At 48.2% G+C, this 20,713-nt stretch overlaps 1 protein-coding gene across 1 annotated transcript in view; it reads right to left on the reverse strand.

The window, feature by feature from the left end:
- The window catches only part of SDK1 (sidekick cell adhesion molecule 1), a gene marked incomplete at its 5' end in the record, with an annotated part of 911,733 nt that overhangs the window by 229,273 nt on the left and 661,747 nt on the right, over nt 1–20,713 (reverse strand). The window contains 5 exons of the mRNA XM_041750102.1: nt 327–443; nt 2,879–3,073; nt 6,425–6,508; nt 15,103–15,293; nt 16,009–16,120. Coding sequence (XP_041606036.1) covers nt 327–443; nt 2,879–3,073; nt 6,425–6,508; nt 15,103–15,293; nt 16,009–16,120 — 699 coding nt within the window. The remainder of the gene's footprint in view (nt 1–326; nt 444–2,878; nt 3,074–6,424; nt 6,509–15,102; nt 15,294–16,008; nt 16,121–20,713) is intronic.

Consider the following 20,713-nt stretch of genomic DNA (forward strand, 5'->3'; position numbering starts at 1 on the left):
TCCAAATCCATTACCTGGTATTTGGGGGAGCCCCTTCACAAGCCTAAGGTGCCCTATGAAGGCTTAAGTAGGAAATAAGGATAGTCACAGGTTTTCAGACATGTCTGTTTCATCGTGTGGAGGTAAGCTCCATGAGGCTTACAGGGGCCTTGCCTGTCTTACTCATGCTGGAAGCTTGGCATCTGGCACCTGGCAGGTGCCCCATGGACAGCTTCTAGTCTTTACTGAATGAATGAAGGACTGTGGGAAGGAAACGACATGAGCCTCAGCCCGATGGACTCATGTCCCATGTTGGTCAGGCTGTAGAGGCCACAAAGGCTACCTACCTCTCCTCCACGTGATGGCAGGTTTGGGGGCCCCGGACACCTCACACCTCAGAGTGGCTGTCATCCCATCAGTAACCGTGGTGTCCACAGGAAGCTGAGTAAATGCTGGAGCAACATCTAAGTGGGAGTGAAGAGTGAGATGCTCAGTGGATTGCCCCTCACTCATGCTCAGACTTGCCTGCTGGGGCGGCCCATATGGACTTTCCTAGGACTAATCACAGAAGTAAGTGCAGCGATGAAAGAGGAAAACCTTTCAAGAGTGACTATAACCTTCTATCATGTGTCCCCCAGGAGCTGCCTGTGTTTACGGCTTAAAGAGAAATCCAGTTTCATGATGTGATGGACACACAAGGGCAAGAGTGGGGAAGCCCCGAGAGTGCTGTTTTAGATGAACATTAATGAGATAGGAGACATTTATTTAGATAAATCTAACAAGTTCGCTTTTATTACTTTTAAAAAGTAGAAAAAGCTGATTTTTGAATATTAAATATGACCCAAGAGATGACACTTTCATAAAATAACCAGATTTCAGGCACTTCAGTGAGGGATTTCCAGGAAGTGTCCTAGGCCCAAGTGTTGGGGGCTCTTCTTGTCCTTGGGGGACCGGCCTGGGCCTCCAGCTCCCAAGAGCCCTGAATCAGACTGAGACAGTCGGGGTAGCTCAGGCTGGCTTCAGCAAGGGCTCATGTGACATTGTACTACTTTAATAATGATTACACTGGAAACCTCTGAAGAATGGGGATCTGCATGTCCCAAATCCTGTGCGGGCCCGTGTGGAGCCTGCACTGGGGGATTCGAGTGGATGGCATTCGAGACCAAAGCACTGGTGTTACCTCTCCTTTCACCAGCAGGAATCCCTACAGCATGTAAGTCCCACGGGTGCCACCCCTACAGCAAATCCCAGAGCCCACAGTTTCCCTCCATCTCTGGGGCTACCACATGGACAGGACAGTGGTTTCCTACCTGGTCCCAAGCCTTCCACTCTTCCCGGCATTGGTCGTTCTACACTCAGCCTTGGGTGCCCTTTGGAAGCTATAAAGGACACCTTGCCACTTCCTGATAAAATCCCTTGAAATCCTCCCACTGGCTCTTGGGCCTTTGCCCTGCTTATCCCTCCAACCTACCTCCTACCATGACCCCTGGCTCCTCCTCAGACTGAGTCCCTACTTGTCTCCTTGCTCCCTGTCCACACATCACCCCAAGCCTGTCCCTGGAAGGCACTTGTAGCACCCCCCCCCCCCCACCTTACCCCATGACACGCACATCCCCTAAGATGTGCCTTTGTACCTTTGTACCTTTGGGCTTCAGTTCTGTTACCATCTCAGGGAATGTTCCCTGACCACCCTCAGAGAGGCTTCCCTGATCACCCTGGGCCTTGCCTATTTGCTTGTTTCATTGCCCTTATCCCTGACTAAATTATCTCCTCCTCTGCTATCTGTCTCCCTACTTCATGACCTCTATTGTGGAAGCACAAGAACCTCGCATGTCTTCCTCGAGCTCTGCTCCCAAGCGTGACAGACCCAAGTGTCTGACACGGATGCTAAGTAAATGTTTGTTAAATGAATGAATTAATCTAACACTGTATGTTGACTATACTGCAATTAAAATAAAGTTAAAAAAAGAGAGGAAGAAAAAGTTTGCTCATCTGTGCCCCTCCCGGCTGACACTCATAACATATGCTTTAAATAATTCTAATTGATCAAAACTCAGCTCCAGCTTAAGTACCCAATATTTTTCCTGCTGTTTGTAGTGATACTGGTTTCCTATGCTCCAAACCAGAGGCCAAATTTGACCCCTGGGTAAGGTTCAAGGAAGTGACTCCTACTTGACCAAAATAGATGCATGGAATCCTTAAATTCATAAGTTCTGGTAGATAAGAGCCATCTGCATACTTATATGATTTACTTTTTCCAATGGCTCTCATACCTGAGGATATCGGCATTTTGCCTCCAAAAGGGCAAACATGATTCTACTTTATTTTAGAAGAATAATATTACAACCATGGAGATGAGAAAGGAAACTCACAGATACAGTGAAAACCTTTGCCTTCATTTTATTTTTCAAAGACAGAGTGCCAAAGTATTTCTGCTAATGGGATAATAAAAGAAACCTAGAGAAGAACTATAATTGTTCAATAAAACTAAAATAGAAAATGAATATAAAAAATGGGGAAAAGATCAAAAGAAAAAGATTAGGGATGAACTATTCACTGAACAGTCCTTCTAGTTCTGTCCAGAAAAATGGAGATATTATTTTTTCCCTGCTTCTTAGTAGAGAGGAGGGCTCGGCTCGCATGAGAGCAGGTTGGACTCCAGGGCTTGGGGACAACAGGCTGTATCTGCTGCCCAGGGGCTTCTGTGGGGCTTAGCAAGTGGGCTCCTATTGGCCTGAGCTGTGGCTCTTCACAGATGGTTGCCTCTGGCCTCTGCACCCTGTCCATTGGCTGAGCAGATGCTGCCATTTTCTGAGCATATCATATACACAAAGGCCGGGAAGCTCTGGCCTGAGGGCCCTGCCTGGATGGTCTGGCTTTGCTGAGGGGCAGTACTCACTGGTGACATCCAGGTAGGTGTAGGTCTGGATCTCCCCTCCTTCATTACTGGCAAAGCACTGGAAGATCCCGGAGTCCTCTGGGCGCAGCTTCTGGATACGCAGGCCTCCGCTTGAAAGCATCTTGTATCGGGGATTCTGGAGCTTGCTGATGGAGATGGCATCCTTGTACCACTGGAGGGTGGGAAGAGGGACTCCTGTGTGGAAGTGGAAATAATTGGGCATTTGAAAAAATTAAATCTCAAACACTTTACATGAAGGTTGAGGTGAAATGTTTCCAAGGCTACGTGGCAATACTTCAGTGATATCTTTAGTCTGATTCCCTTCGTGCACCCTGTTCAGTGTTATTTTTCTCATTTCTAGGAAGAAGTAGACACAGTAAAGCAGCAAGAGGAAGGGCAAGGATGAACTCTTGATGCCGGGCTACAGACTGTTCTGGACCCACCCCCATCCCGAGCCTGTGCCGGTCTCTGCACCAGTCTGGAGAGAAAGGGATTCTGGCCATGACCGTGACAGACCTGGGGGCAGACAGGGATTGGGAGGAAGGTTCCTGATGCTCCGCAGTGCCTGACTCTGCCACTCGAGGTTTGGGGAAGGGCCACCAGGGCAGAAGACACATTTGGAAAGGAAGTAGTCATTGCAACCTTAAAAGGCTGTTGGGAAGATTAACCACATGAGCGTCCTGTCTTTTCAGCTGCCCCCTGCTGAGGATCTAAGCAGTGGAGGATGGCTGCAGTTAAGAAGATAAATGGGGGTAGAGGCTGAGGAGACATGAGTGACATTCAACTGTGCACGCGGGAAGAGCTGCTTCAGCCCCCGAGACAAATGTGAGACCATCAGGTGCCATCTTTGTCCTTAGTAGCTGGTGGCATCCAGAGCTAGGCTAATGCTTTGACCAGGAGGATAGGAGAGTCAGACTGAGGTTGGGCTTGGCTTCTTCATCCTAACAATGTCATGGTGAAAGCCCAGGCCTTGGTCATTGGGACCGGAGCTCTGTGCCACCCCGTGGGCCCACCTGATGGAGGGTGAGGCTGGGTTTGGGAGGAAAGCAGCAGGAGACAAAGGACAAGCTCATGGGGGCAGAACCAGAGTTGTAAAGGATAGGACTGTCCTCAGCCTCAGAGTGTGAGGACCTCTGTTGCTTGGTTGCCACACGGCTGTGCCCAGCACACAGAACCTGGGCGAGGATGATGCATGGGACAAGCCCCAACCTGGGAGATGCCAGTCTCCTTCCCTGGGCAGTGCCCTTGGGAGGCCTGTGTGATGAGCGGTAGGGGACACTGCTTCCGTGGCACTTCTCTAACCATCCTAAGCCACCTAAGAGGGCTAAGTGGGATAGACATGACAGATTGTACACAGAAACTCCACCAAAGCACACAAGACAACAAAGTCCTGAACTATGTAGGGGGTGTGTGCACTTGCTCTGGGCCCACGGGAAACACACAGGAATGTCTAGGCTGGCTCTGTACCTTGGTTTCCCTACCTAGGAAATTAATTTAAACACAACACCTCTCGACATGATTCATGGTGAAAAGCACACCCAAGTGCCTTGATTTCAGATGCTATGTAGGTGTAAGATGTCTTCTTTAATAAATAAAGTTAATGTGGAATATTTCAAGATAATGTATTCTCAGATTCTGTTCTTTGCCTTAATTATGTTTCCTGTCACTTTTCATTAAATCAGGAAATTAAAAAAAAATCCATTTCAAGGTAAAAGCATAACCAATTCATGTAAAATCTCCTAAGAGCAATTACATGATGTAGCTTTCATGAAGAGTAACCACTTCGCATGCTGCTATAGTTTCATTGTCAAAATTAAAAGAAAGCAGTAAATTATCTGATGGCAACGTTGAAAGGCCTGCTCAGTATATATTTACAAGTCTGTATTTAACAAGCAGTTTACCCTGTAGGAATCATGCAAAAGAGAACATTCTCTTGTCAAGGGAAGAGATTAAGATTGTCATTTATCGAAAAATAATTGTTAGTATACACGGAACTGGAAGTCTTTCTATTTTGGGGTGATGTAGTGTTATTAACAGGAGTCTTATCCACTGCAGTAGCGTAGATCCTGGTTTCTAAAATCTGAGCACTCTAAATACTGTGGAGCTTCATTTCCAGACCACCGCTGACCTTAGAAACCTGTGTTTATACCAGGAAGAGAGCAGTGCTACCCACAGGGAGGGAGCTATTTCCACGTAAAGCTCACATTCCTCTCTCCCCACCCCTCCCCAGGATCCTGAACAGAGAAGGATGGCAGCAGAGCTGATCTGTCAGCAGCAAACTCGAACTCGTAAGCTGCCCCGGGGCTGGGAACCAAGCTGCCCAGGAGACATGCTCTGGGCCAAAGCACAGTGGGTAGAGAAGGGTGCCTACAGCAGACCCCAATCTCTGCAGGAGCCATCAGCACTGTTCAGAGGACACCCCAGCAACTTCTCAGAGATGGAAAATGGCATGCCCATGGCTGTGGATCCGTGGCATGGGTTCAAGGACCCAGGACCTTGGCTCTCCTGGAAAAGCCAGGTGCCATGGCCAAAGCCCTTGCTTTGGTAGGTGATGGGTCTCGGTTTGGATCCTATCTCCGTTGCAATGTGACCCCTGGCAGGTTGTCCAAGTATTTAATGAGCAGCTCCTAAATGCCAGATGCCCAGCCATGATTTTAAAAAGTATCTCATCTCATCTCCCTGGCTCTGTGCCTCGAGCATGTTACTTAACCTCGCTTTCTAAGGTCTTATTTTTGTATGTGTACTCTGAGATAATAGTATCTGTTTTATGGAGCTGTTTTGAAAATTTACAAAATTGTTAGTAATCCTTACCCTCTGAGCTCTTATAATAAAATATTCATCCTTAAGATGGACAGCTTAAACAAAACAAAACAAAAAAAAAAAAATAGGTCCTTTTCACTGACAGTCTCCAGGGCACTAACATATCTTTTGTTAATGAAATTGCCTTCAAAAAGCCTGTCTCTCTTAGGGGGGTTAGTATAGTTATTTGTGCTGCCTGACAGGGTACTAGTGACAGTGGATAGCTCCCAGTCATGGCTTGGGGATGAGGGGCGAAATTACAGGAATAACAAAGAAAAGGCAACCCAAAGCTGTAAAAGGAAAAAAGAAAAGAGAAAAAGGGAAGAAGATTTCCTGTTCAAAGAATTTAAAACAATCTCTCTTACTACAGAGCACACCTGGTCACCAGTCCCAATTACCCTGCAGACGAGAAAGTGTTTCCTGCACTAAGTCCTGGGGAGTCATGTAACCAGGGCACTTGAAGGGGTGGAGAGGACAAGGCTGTCTCTCTCTGTCGAGATGGATGGGGTGAAGGCCTCCTTGTTGTCCTCTTGGGTGAGGATTACTATCTCTGCTTTGCAGGTGAGGATAAGCTCAGCAAAATCAAGGTCACCTTCCTCAAGGTCACATGGCCGGTAACTGAGTTCTACTAGGATCCAAAAGCCCTGTCACTAACATCACAGTCAATGTGTGTCCCTATGATGATGAAAGTGCCACTTCCATTCCTCTGTCTCACGACAGCCTATGGAACAGCCTCCCCACACTTACCCATGGCTCGACACACGATGTCCACAGTTTCTTCCACTTCCACTAAAATCCGACTCTCGGGCTCAGCAGTGAAATACGGTGGCTCTTTAAAAAAGAAAAAAAACAAAATAGCCCCTAAGCAAAAGGTGTATTTCTGGAGATCTGCAAGAGTTGGAACTCCTTTTAAAAACTATTTCTGGAAAGTTCATTAATCGCCATTGTACACACAAACTCAGAATTCAGTCCAAAGGTGGTTTATGTTCTAGGGTTTCAGAAAGCAAATTACTACTCAGGGTGATGGCTACTTTTCTGTTTACGGGCTTGAATCATGGAATATCTTAATTCACATTTTAGAAGGACTATCCCGGGAGGTTCATAAAAGTTTATATTTACAGCACAGTGTTTTATAGGCTAGTTTGTTTCAGTATCTAAACCAAACTCTGATGCGTGGAGCATGTCAAATAAAGCGCCACAGCCGGGGACGGGGCCTGTGTCAGGGAATGGGGTGGCCCATTAACATATTTTTTTAAAGTCTTAGCAGTTCTTCTTCTCCAAAATATAGATTTAATACTTCAATGGAAAGCTAAATAATAGCTAAGAGAAGAAAGAAAAAGGGCCTCTCATCCGTCTTTAGGAGCAGAGAAAACTCCACCGCTTGTATATCTCTAGATACTCCCCTCGCCTTTTCAACAAAAAAATAGTGGGTGTATTAAACAGTGAATCTCCTTGGAGAGTAAATTGCAATATTTTTCCTCAGTTTATTCAGCAGAACTTCCAGAGTGGCATGGGCAGATTCATCCAGTATGAAGGTGCTAGTGATTTCATTATTGTGGTAACAAAAGGCTGTTGTATTCACTGTCTGTGTGATAATTAATTTCGGGGCACTGTCTTCCTGTGTGGCTGATTTCCACTGTGGCTGTGTGTGATGTGGGTAGTGCAGCCTGGAATGCCTCCTGCACTGACTGGGTCTTTTTTTTTTTTTTTTAAGATTTTATTTATTTATTCATGAGAAACACAGAGAGGAGAGAGAGACAGGCAGAGACACAGGCAGTGGGAGAAGCAGGCTCCATGCAGGGAACCCGACGTGGGACTCGATCCCAGGTCTCCAGGATCATGCTCTGGGCTGAAAGTGGGGCTAAACCGCTGAGCCACCGGGGCTGCCCTGACCAGGTCTTTAAAACAGGGTGGAACACACAGGAGAGCAAAGAGCGATGAACACTTAGTGTTTCAAAGACGCAATGAAGGAGAGAAGGCTGGAGGTTTCTCCATGGAGATGGAGTTTGGCACCCCGTCTGCAATGACCTGGGTCACTTGGACTCAGGTCATCTGCCTGAGGCTGGGGCTGTATACTCGCCAGGAGGCTGCAGAGCCCTCTAATGGGTTTTGGGTGTGTGCAGACTGGGTTGAAAGACACACTGCAAAGATTCATGGTCTCTTTTCAAGCTGGTCTCCACTGCACACTCACATGTTCACATTCAGCCATGTTTCCTTCATTAATAATCATGACAGCAGCAAAATTTATATTCCAACTATACAGGAGCTGCATCTTGTCGCAGCCCTCGTGTGCGGGTCATGCCCTATATTCATCAGTGAATACTAAAGTCGATATCTACCTCCATGGTGTGATGAAAGGGATGTGAGGGAAAAGAAAAAAAAAAAAGACTAAGTGACAGAGTCAACATTTGCCCGTGGCTAATTACGGTTGTCCTTTTTTAAATTAAACATTTTGTTTTGAGATAATTGCAGAGTCCCACACAATTGTAAGAAATAATAGAGATCTTAGGCTTCCTCTGATTTCCCTCAATGGTGACATCCTGCAAAACTACAGCCCAACATCACACCCAAGACACTGACAGCAAAACAGGGGACCTACCCTACTCTCACCTCCCTGGTTCTGCTTGTACGCATATGTGGGCACACATGGGTGTGTGCAGGTTTGGCCCTAGGCAATGTCACCAATGCGTGGGCCCATTTACCCACAGTCAAGAGGCAGAATGGGCCCATCACCCGAGGGTCTCACATGCTTCCCTTTTATGACCATGGCCACCCCAACATCCCATCCTTCACCTCTGGCAACCACTCATTTGTTCTTCATCAGTAATCCTATCATTTCAGGAATAATATAAGCATGGAATCATGCACAGTATGTAACCTTTTGAATTGATTTTCATTTGGCCCAAATCCCTTGGGATTCATCCCAGAGAAGTACACTTTGATAACAAAACCCAGCACATATAAATGGTAATATCGCCAGGACCAAAAGGCCTTCCCCCAGGCACTGGGCACAGATACTATCTGGCACCATGGCCAGTGTCCTGATGCCACTCTTCCTTATTCTGCAATGCCACCCAGGCTCCCCCAAGTGCCTGGGGAGGAACCTAGCGTGGGGTCAGAGACAAGAGTGTTCATCACACAGTTGCCCGAAGCATGCTGGAGCTGAGCAGAGGCAAGGCTCTGGGGCAGGGACACATGAGACACCTGGCCAAGGTCACTCGTGTGAACACTGCTATTCCCCATCCTAGACAGTTACCATGGGAGCCTGGCACAAACTCACCTGCCCCACATGCTCTGCAGTACCAACTGCAGGGCCGCCAGGCTCCTTGGGCACAGTCTGGAAGGGCATCCTGCCAACGCTTGCAAAGTGCCATCTCTCTCCTCTGGAGCCAATGATCAGGGAGGTTTTAGTAGCTGACAACTAGGAAGGCCAGGAGTGGCGTGGGCAGAGCATGTTTGTTCATTCACTAATGCTCCCGCCTCATTCCTGAAACTTTTCCAGGTGGGTGAGTGAAGCAGAGTAGGTGCACAGCTGCCAAGGTCCTGAAAGGCCCATGTGGCTTCTGATGGTAATTTTATTTCTTTTCCTACCATCCATGTGTTATGAGTTCTCTCACTTCTGACCCTTCATATCAACGTAACTCAACAGGTACTCAGAAGATTTTTTTTCTCTTGACCCACAGCTACTTTTACACGTAGTCAGCTGCAAGGACAAAAGTAGGGGGCACACCAGGCATATCCACAATGAAAGGGCTGTGGGTTGAATAATGTGTCATGAATTAGTTGTCTTGTGCACAGACTCTTGCAACCAATTAACCTCCGAGGGGGAAGTGTGTGTCTTAGCTAATTGGAAGCAACCCTTTCTAGAAAGGGCATACTGCCAACATCGGTGCACACCAGACTTAAAAATTTATCACAAGTGTAGCCAATAAAACTGAGGATTGAAACTCACACTTTTCCCCCTCTTGAAACAAGATGAAGACATCAGGAAAAAGTTCCCATCCCGTGTTGAGAAGCAGCCAGCCATGCTGATCATGCTCCACTGTCCTAGTCTCAGAACAGGAGGTGGGATGCCTTCCAGGACGCCTGAACCTGGGGCCTCTGTCAATTCCTCCATTCTCCCAAATGCCAGGGCCTTACAGCACTCATGATGGCCTCATGGAGGCAGCTACGGCAAACGGTCCATGTGTCCCAAGGATTCCTCATGCTCTCCTGCCAAAGGCCTCACATGTAGGACTTACCACAAGACCCAAGGATGCTCCCTATTCTTTTCCAGAACGACCATCTCATCCCAGGGTGTGTCCTTGACTTGTCACCATCATCCACACATGGTATCTTGGTCCACTGGGAGGGGAAGAATGGCCCCCAGGCGTTCACCTCCCTGGTCACCAGGACCTGTGAACACGTCCTGCTACCTGGCAAGATGGCCTCTGCAGGTGTGGCTAAAGGTGTCAATCTTAAAATGGAAAGGTGGTCATGGTTTGCTGGGCAGGCCCAGTCCCATCACCAGAGCCTCTAAAAGCAGTGTCCTTGCTGCCGCTGGAGGAGGAGATGAAGGAGGGAATTCAGAGATCCACAGCATGAGAACTGGCTGGTGCTGCTGGCTGTGGAGAAGGTGGCCTAAGCCACAGGGAGCAGGGTGCCTCTGAGACCTGATAGTGGCCCCAACAAATAGCCAGGAAGGATGCGAGGACCCAGTCTCTCAATCCTATGCCCTGGATCCTGCCCATCCTGAGTGAACCAGGAAGCAGATTCTCCCTGAAAGCCCCCAGGAAGGTGGTCATCCCAAAGGCTTGACACTGGATTCATCAGGCTATGGCAGAGAAACTGACGGAGCCCGCCCCCAGGACTGTGGGGCCCAAGCAGCCCCACAGCCACACTGCCTCCTGCACAGCAGACACTCGCCTTGTTGGCAAATCCCGAGTCGGCCTTCAAGATCAGCCCTAGAATTCTTTATTTGGCAGGGTCCTCCTGGCTTCCTTGCGCAGGATGCCCCCTCCACATTGGGCCTTCCTCGGAGTGCCTGGCACAGTTTTCGAGGAGACACTTTTTTTTTAAGATTTTATTTATTTATTCCTAAGAGACACACACACACACACACACACACACACACACACACACACACACAGAGTTTGAGAGAGAGAGAGAGAGAGAGAGGCAGGGACACAGGCAGAGGGAGAAGCTGGCTTCCCACAAGGAGCCCGACGTGGGACTTGATCGCGGGTCTCCAGGATCATGACCTGAGCTGAAGGCAGACACTCAACCACTGAGCCACCCAAGTGTCCCTCCAAGGAGACACTTAAAAACTATCTGCTAGAAGGAGAGCTACAGATTACCAAGGATCTTAAATCCTTGAAGCCTTCCAGGGGAGCAGGTGTGTTCCATTCATCTTTGCAAATCCTCCCTTCATCCTTTCTTGCCAGGCTGGCACTTTAGCAGTGTCCTGCACACACCGTGGGGTCCACAGATGGCTGGCAGATAAGCAAGGGGCAGAGACAGCCAGGGAGCCCAGAAGGACAGATGGTACATGAAGGCACATCCCTGTGGCTCCCTACCGAGTGCACCCTGCTCCGTCCCACAGGGTCACAGCTGGCCTGCCGATCCTCCATTCAGAGCAGACAACCCAAGCACCACTGGTGTTTGCCTCTGGGCTTCATGTGGTCCTAACCTGCTGTACAGGTAAGTTCCAGCTGTGACAGGGCACTCATGATTAACATGGGCACTGCCCATGCAGGCCATATGTAAAAGCAGGAAGAAGACATTTTGAGTTCACCCAAACCAACACAAATGGGTTATAAGACAGGAGTAGAGGGTTTGGCCACCACAGGGCTCTGTTCTGGCCACACGCTCAGATTCCCAGAGGGCCTCCGCCCCTGGTACTTGGTGCACGAGGTCAGGTGCCCCTTCCCACCATTGGCGCACTCTCTGTGCTGCCATAAGCACCTTGTGACAGCCTGCTTTCCACACCGGAGTCCTTGATGTGGGGGCCACGGCTACGCACAGTGTAGAAGATGTAGACCCAAGGAGTAGTAGTGGGAAAGGAAGGAAGAGAAGGAGGGGAGGAAGGAAGGAAGGAAGGAAGGGAAGCATTTTATGTTGGGATCCAAACACTAAAGGGTGGCTCAGTCTCAGCTCTAGAAGACCTTCTGGAATAAATATACTTCTTGACTGTGGTATTCCTATCAGCCAGGAGATGATACACATAATCTGTGATTTTTTGATAGTTATGGTACTGGAACTCCTGAATGATCTGTGTATGCAAACCAGAACTGACCAAGACACACAGAGACTCACCCTGATGCCTGTCTGAGTGCGCTGTTGGGGGTGGGGGGTGAGGAGCCAGTGCGTGGGGACACGGCCACTCACAGAAGCAGGTAAGTGTGTGAACGGCAGTGACAGGAGACAATGTCATTTGTGAGTCTGGATGGGAAGACATACACGCTGCTTCTCACTGAATCTGAGATGTTGCAGTTGTGGGTAAAAGCCATTGTCCTTTTACTTATCCCCGAGAAAAAAGGCTTCCAGGGATTGTGAGACACATCCTGATTTCAGGTACAGTAAAGGTGGAAAATGTGTGTCAACTAATTGTTGGTAAACAACTAATTCAATGCCACAGGTGATATAACTACCAAGAACTAATAAAGCTGCCATTTCTGTGCTTCTGTGGCCCAAACTACTTTTACTGTCCACAGTATGAACCAGTCTCATTTCCTACCTCGTCTACAGTTTATAGTTGTAGAAACTGAGGCCAACAGAGGCAGAGGGACTCGTTTGAGTCCGTGAGTGGTGCTGAGAGAGTCTGAGCCCAAGTGTGTCCCCACAGCCCAGCCCATCACATGTGGTGTGTGGCTGACCCCCAGGGTGCCCACACGCTCCGGAGCACAGCTGAGAGCAGGGCAACAGCTGGGAGGAGTGCTGAAGGACAGACAGATTCATGAACCAGGTAAGGTGAGTCCTGGGGCGGAAAGGCATTCATCTCAAGCACAGGCATGCACGGATGCTCAGAGTCTGATGGATAACACTCAGAGCCTTGGGTTGGCCTCTCCAAGAAGCAGACAGGAAGACAAGGTTCGCTGCCCCTGGTTTATCTGATAGGTGATAGAAACACCACCAGGAGAGGGAGGTGAGCTGACATGAGCATGCGACCAAGTCAGCTCATCTACTGGGGACACTAGAAGCCAGGGGGAGCACAACCTCCAGATTGCATCTCATCACAGCAGGGAGAGAGCACTGCCATTTATCCACCTGTCCGTTAGAGCCAGTTCTTCCAACCCATCTGGCTCCAGTGGCCAGATGGGGGCATGAGGAGGGAATGGTGGTGCCAGGAGTTGAAGCCAGGAGGGGAAGGGGGCCCGTCAGGTGTCTGCCTCAGCACATGGGGTGTTGAGTGGCGCAGGGAGTCGGGGGCTTTCAGGGAGCAGGTGGACAGCAGGGCAAAGAGCCCAGGAATAGCAGCAGGCCGGAGTGGAGCAGAGACAGAGGGGAATGTGGACCCAGGAGGCCTGTGCCCCCTGCTGCATGGACAGCCACCAGGCCTGCCTGCGGGATGACGCTGTCTGCGCTCCTGTTCAGGCCTTGGAAATTAAGCAAGATGCCAGGAGAGTTGACAGGCGGAAGAAACAGCCACCACTGCCCTGTCTTGTCTGTCAGCTGAGATGAAAGTAACTGAAAGGCAGCATGTTTCCGCCTTCTGACATCCACCTGCTTGCGGGGATAACTCCCTGCCCGGCCTCATAGCGCTCGGGGGACCCTCTCTCCTAGACCGCCACTTGGGATTCACAGAGGTGCTCTCAGGGCTCTCCCCAGATGATTCCACCACAAAATCCTACCTGTCAGAGCACATCCTTGTAAATAAGAGGGAATGTAAATCAACATCATAAAGACACAGAGTTGTGTACCTTTCAAAGCTGGGATACAGAGCAATGAACAGTCTGCTTCAGAATTCAGTTGTAAGTGCAAAACCAAAGTTCATAACATAGATTCAAATATTTCTAAACGGAAGTATGATGGAAACAAATGTTCTAGTTTACGGGAAGATAGATTTCTTCTCTTGTTTAAATTACCTTACGATGTTTTAAGACAATCTAGTCCTGTCTCCTGGAGATTGACATGTCACACATTTTAATTTTGGTTCAGTCTATAATGTGCTGTGCTCATGTCGCTATGGAAGGGCCGTCATGGGAAAGTCTTCACAGGGAATTGGACCTTGGTGTTGCTCTCCATGTGGAAGTACAATGAGAGAGGCAGCAAGAAAACTGGCTCAGTCCCCTCATGCGGAGTTAGCCACGACGTGTGACTCAAGGCCTGTTCTCCTGATACTTTAAAGATTTTTGTGCTTCATTCAGAGGGACCGACAGGCTTGTGTGTATTTGGTAGAGTTGTTTTCAGGCCACTCCTTTCATGATTGAAAGGAATGATGCATGCAAGGCAAACTGCAGTATGCAGTTTGTTTTGATACTCTTTTGTTTTTGATACTCTTGCTCATTTCATAGGAAAATACAAGCTTTTATTCTTTTTTAGTTGGTAAAGTGGCAAACCGCAAAATATGTCATGTGAGGAGCCACTGGTCTCCCCAGGGCTCCTTGCTGACTTGACCTTTCTCATCCTTTTCCCTTCTTCCTGAAAAGGAGAGAAGAGGCAAAGATTCTGCTCCCTGGGGTCAGCTGCCATGGCACCTCTTATCTGCAGCAGCCACCACCCTGCTGGATGGGTCACAGCGATAGTGACCACAGCTACTTAATAAGACTAAAGGTATTACAGAGGCTGAAGAAGCATGAGAAATAAAGGCACTTGCTTCACAATGTAATGTAATCTTACCATAATCTGAAAGCACACTGAGGATCCCCTTAGCCACTGTACAACACACTCACCCTGAACACGGACATGTTCCAGTGTCTAGAGCGAGTCCTGTGTGCCCAATCTCATCTTCTTGCTCTCCCTGGACCCTTCACACATGTCCTGGAAAGCAGCTCTATTCTCACCTTTTAATTTAATAGAAGCTAGTATTCCAAAGGTTTTGTTTTGTTTTTTTCTGGGTCAAAAACTACCAGTAATAGCATAATCTCTGAAAACTGACTCTAACAGCCCCGTGAGGGCTACAGAGAAGCTTAGTGGCAAATAGGCCAGTACAAGAAGGGGATATATGTGACAAGGACATTACTACACCACTCCCCAAGCTTGGTGATCATTAGTATCCAGAATAACATTTCTTGGAAGCATTTAGAACATCAGTGCTTTGGGTCTAGCAGGCTTATGTTCTTGGAAAAAGAAGAATGGGGTGAATCTGGAAGGTAGTCTCCACTTCACCCTCATTTTCTGAGTTACAAAGGGAGCAGGTGAGGCACGGATGTTCCCAGGCTGCTTCTGAGGCAGCACGGTGTGGACTGCTCCCCAGGGACTGTGTGCCGTCTGCCGCCCAGCATTACCTATGATAGACAGAAAGGCTTTCGCTGTGGCTGCGTCGAAGGTGCTCCCACTCAGCGTTGCCTCGCAGACGTACAGCCCAGTGTCTGCAGACGTCGGGTTGCCGATGGTGAGGCGCCTCCCAAAGCTGTGGAGCCCACCACTGATCCTCACCCCGTTCCTCTTCCAGTTTACATGCAGCTCTTGGATGGGCCTGGGAGGACGCAGGGCATTAGTGACAAAGATGGTGAATCATGCAGATGGCAATAATAATAATTTCAGGCCCTCAGCACAAGCTTGACAAAGCTAATTCTACCAGGAACCATGGCGGGTTGAACAATGGACATTTAAAAATCAATCCCGATACGGCCTGACTCCCTTACGGCATGCATCAACAATACATTCTGCTCAAGGGCTATTGAGCAAGGATAGCTAATTGCAGCAGCAATGGACCATAAGTGCTAATGATTCCATTTGCTCAGGAAAAGAATGTTTAAAATAAATACTATTAGGGGACCTGGCTGCATGGGAGGCACAATGACGGGAACCGTATTCTGGAGGGACCACTCATTGGGCCAAGAACACCCAGGACTGCAGAAGAGAAGAGGGATTAACTCTTTCCTTTGTATCCATGGGATTAAACTCCTGGCTTGAATTCAGCTGGACTCCCAGAGGCCCTCTGCCAGCACCCACAGCTAAACTGAAAGCAGGGCTTTCTAGTATAAATAGTACATTCAACGTAAGTACTGGGATACCAGGCTTGGAGATTCAGTTCCCCATCTTCCCATGCATGTTGTTCATGTAGACTTGGTGGACCAACCAGACCACCACTGCTAGAGGGGAAGCACATGGTGATGTGTCTTTCCACCAGAGTCATCTCATTACAGTAATAATGGATTCGTATCCTCAGGGGATGACTAACCACATACCTGGCATTGGCTATGCATTCCAAGGTGATCTCGCTGGACCCAGCCACCACGCTTCTGTTGCCAGGGGGGACCACAATGACGGGAGCCATGGTTTCGGGTGTGCCAACATCTCCTATGGCAGAGAAAGCAAAAGTCCACGGGATTCTCCTAAGTATGGAAGATGTGAAGACTGGCACATAACAAATGTGGGATCATGTCAAGCCACTCTGATAGGACACCCGAATGTCCCAATCCCACCCCAACCACTTGTGGGAGCCCTTAGGTGTGGTCACTGTCACTGGTCTTCATCAGACCGTAGGAGCCTGCAGTGGAATCCACAGCCTGTAAGCAAATATTATGACTGGAAATGAAGGGAACCAGAGCCTTACATTGACATCTGTACCTTGTGTGCATAAGGGCTTTAAAGTGGTGAGCATTTTCCAAAATGCTTGCTGACTTTATTTTTTTTTATTGACTTAAGACCTTGCTTATTGAGTTACCTAGTCCACCCACTATTCTCAAATCTGCTCAATTCCACAAATATTCCATGTATCAGGCCCTCTGCCGGGCACGTGTGCTGTTAGAAAGTGGCCAGCTTTCTCACTTGGGCCCAAATTTGACTCCCTGGAGCAAATGGATTCAATCAACAGAGTTTTCTGTCCTGTCTGTGTACTTTCAATCCCTTTTTCTTCTCTGAAAAGTAAATATCCTGAATCCACTCTGTTTTGTGTGTATCAAATTATAAATAATTTATCTCATACTTCTGGTGACAAGGGAGAAAAAAATATGACATATTTTTACTACTTTTCTCTAAAATACATGTAATATCAAAATTAAACTACCCACAGCCCACTTGATTGCTGTTTATGAAGACTGATCAAACATTTTTGGAACAGGGATTTCAATAAATGGTAGAGAAGGCAGAGACTGGAAATAAAAATAAATTTAGGTCCCACAAACGTGAAATGCTTCATCTAGTACCTGACACTGGAGAGCTGTGCCCCTGTGCCTAGCGCTGGGGACAGCTCTGGCAGTGAGGCTCTTGCCAGGAGCTGCAGTGGGGTTAGTGCTGCTAAGTGAGCACAGAAGGAAAACAAGAACTGGCCCTGTCTGTGTTCTGGCTTCACTGCTTAAGTAGTATGTGATTTTTTTATTGAAAGGTTCACATGGGGGCTTCTGGGTGGCTCAGTGGTTGAGCGTCTGCCTTTGGCTCAGGTCATGATCTCTGGGTCCTGGAATTGAGTCCCATATTAGGCTCCCTATGGGGAGCCTGCTTCTCTCTCTGCCTATGTCTCTGCCTCTCTCTCTGTGTCTCTCATGAACAAATAAATACAATCTTTTAAAAAAATATAAAAGTTCATGTGAATTTAAAAAAAAAAAGCTTGATGTGGGCAGAGCTAACACATTAATTTTTTAACCTATACACTGATTACGTGGATAGAGACCAGTTTCCACGAGTCTGGGCCTCCCCAGCCTCTCTGCCTCCAAGGCGAGCCCAGCAGGACCTGAAAACCTCCTTCTGATGCTCTCTGCTACCAATGTCCTAGAGGCCGCTGTGTTGCTTGTCAGATTCCTGAGGAGATGCCCGAGTGCAGATACTTTCAGGATGGGGCAAAGGACAGAGGCTGACTGCCAATCAGATTAACAATCTGCCTGTCATCTGTGAAAGTTGCTGATGAGGAGAAATGACCTGAGAAGCTAATATTTGCAAATAGTTATGTGAAGTGAAGGAGAGCAGCAGCGAATGCTCAAAGGTCACTGAGCAAGGTGCTAATTTGGCATTAATCACCACTCAGCCACAGTGGCAGAAAAGGAAGCCCATGCTCAGCACTTGTCACCGCCTGGGGAGGGAGGACAGGCCCTGGCGCACGTGGACCCTGGGAGATGGCATGCCATGCAGAGCAATGCCAGGGCTGAGCTTGCGGACCCTCAGGGGTGCAGGGGACAGGGCAGTGCCATCCTGTCGTGGGTGCCAGCTACACCAGCAGATGGAGCAGTCCTTCGTTAGGCTTCAGACACAGCAAGTGGTATTTATGTCACACAATATTCCCCAGGCACCTCCCAGCGGGGTCGGCAGGACAAGTCCAATGACGACTTGGATTTGAATCAGGGCACAGGACACTTGTTGGAAAAGTAGGGGTAGGAGGTGCAGATTAACACATGGTTGCTCCTAGGTGGAGTATGTATGATACTGGTGGCGAGGTGATCTTGACTCCTGGGAGCAAAGCCATGCATTTGCTATTGACACTGCTGTCACGACTTTTAAGTAAAATTTTACCTAAGTGCCCAGAAAGCAGATCTCCCAACAGCAGAGACATTGCTCATGACAGGACACAATGTTAGGGGCACTCTTCTGAAGCATTTAAATTTCAATTGAATTTGCATGAGCACATGGGTGAAACAGACCAGCACAGAGAGGCTTCAAAATGCACCTGCCCCTGCATGAACACTTCACTTGTCACCTGGCAGCTTCGGTCATGTGGGAGATTCACTGTTATTCTGAAGAGACCCTGGGTCTCAGATGCAGGGGTCTGTCCTCTGGGCCATTCATCTTCAGTGGAGGAGACCCTGACCTATGGGTCCCTCTGCCTGTCCTATTGAGCAGCTGCATACAGTAGCGGGGTAGGAAGTAGATGGGTCTAGAGACAAACTATTAACTCTTCCCTCCATCTCCAGCTCCAGGTCATAACTGGCCCCTCCATGGCCCAGCCCACTCCAGCTGCCCCCAGGCATGTACCTCTGCCCCCACGGCCCCCACTCCTTCCTCCTTGAGCAGTTCTCCAGAAACTGGTTTCACCTGCCATCTGCGAATCCGTCCTGTCTCCTTGTCATTATGCTCCTCAGTCTCTTTTTCCTTTACCGCTTTTCAGAGGTTTTCTTTTCTTTTTTTCAGTGAGAGGCGGTAATAGAGGTGCTTTATCTGCCATTTTGAACCTGCCATGCTGACTTATCTACCCATTTTTCCCCCCACATTCAATTTTTAGAAGAGAGATGTAAAGAAGAATATCTAGGCATTTCAAAAAGAATAAAACAACCTCTTTATTTCTGCTCTTCCACAGCACCGAGATACAAAAGCACTCAAAATCCTTAATGATTGGTTATTTTTTCATAAATATTTCATAAATATTCCACAATAATGAGTCACTGCTCCCTCCACCACAGATATAACCCCTTCCCTCAATGGTCTACATTAACACAACTTGGTTTAAACACTATATGCCAGTGTATTAAGAATTATTTCTGAGAAGAATGAAAACAGAAGGAAGCGGGAGGGGAATGAGCTTTTCCAAAGCTCCCGCGTAGCCACCACACCTCCTACTAAATGACTGCGAACGTTGAATCTAACAACAAGATAAGAGAGCTATTACTGCTCCCCTTTTACAGACGAGAAAATTGAGTGTCACATGAATTCAAATGGCAGAGAAAGGGCTTAAATAAAGGAAAGTCTCCATCCGAAATTTGTCAACTTCTTTTCCCATAATGATGTCTGCTCCTAATAGAGACTTGGATGGTGCTCAGTTAACCAAAAATTAAATTAACTAGAATGCTCCTTCCCCCAACCATTTCCCTGAGACTTTACTATAGTTTTTCACTAGAACACGTCCTAGGCTGGTTTTAGGTGCTTGGAAGTGAAGATGTGGAATCTGAAGAGGCTTTCTGCAGAGGTCAGCAGCAAATGGACACCAGGCAGCTTCAGTGGAGGCCTCTTTGTAGTTGCGGAAACACAGCATTTGAGCCCGGAAACAGCACCTAATCCTAGTCAATCCCCCGGCTCAAACCCCTTAATCGCTGGAGAGCTGAGTAGGGAGAAGCTGTCTAGGTTGCATTTAATTAAAAGTACATTTAAAGAATATCAAATCTCTCAAACAACAACAAAAAGATTCAAAGTTTGCCTGAACTCCTAAGCTGCAGAACTGCTACAGATGAAGGAGGATAAATGGCAGACGCCCTGCTGTGCTGCTTTATGGGGAGAGAGACGGGGATCAGGAACCCAGGAGTGGTGGGGAGTGAGGAGGAAACCTAGCTATCTCTGGGATGCCCAAGCAGAGGGCATTCCAGGCAGGGGACACAGCGCTGCAGAGCCCTCACTGTACAGCAGCTCGGAGTGCTGGAGGGGCTGCTGGGGGTTGCAGGCTGGAGCCCAGAGGGCAAGGGGAGATGTGGGGCGAGGTGTGATGATGGAAGGGGTCAGCTCAGGGAGAGCCAAGTACCTGGGGAGACTTCTGGGCAGTATCCTAAGGGTGGATGGGAAGGCGCTGGAACGTTTGGGGCAGAGGGTGATATGATGTCAGTTTTAAGAATCAAACTCTGGAATCCATTGCAGGGACCAAAGGAGGGCACGAGAGGTCAGCCAGGTAACAGAGACTGTGTGCTGGAGGTGGAACTAGGTTTGGGGCATTTTTAAAGGGCAGAGTCAGAGCTTGTTGATGATTGGATATGGGGATGTCTGTGGAAGAGGAGCTGTGGAGAGAGAAGCTGCCATTTCTAAGGGGGAAAGACCAGGCGGGTGGACTTTTGGGAAGCAGTTCAGGAACTGGGTTTTGGATGTATTGGATGGAATGGGATGCCTACTGATCTCTAGGGTCAGCAGCGACCCCAGTGTACTCCTTCACACTTGGGTTTTACCTTTATGCTCCCAAAGTTCATTCTGTGTCTTGTTTTCAACACCACCTCTGCCCATTCCTCAAAAGATTAAAAATACAACTACCATATGATCTAGCAATCC

Source organism: Vulpes lagopus, chromosome 3, assembly GCF_018345385.1.
Source record: "Vulpes lagopus strain Blue_001 chromosome 3, ASM1834538v1, whole genome shotgun sequence".
Lineage (NCBI taxonomy): Eukaryota > Metazoa > Chordata > Mammalia > Carnivora > Canidae > Vulpes > Vulpes lagopus.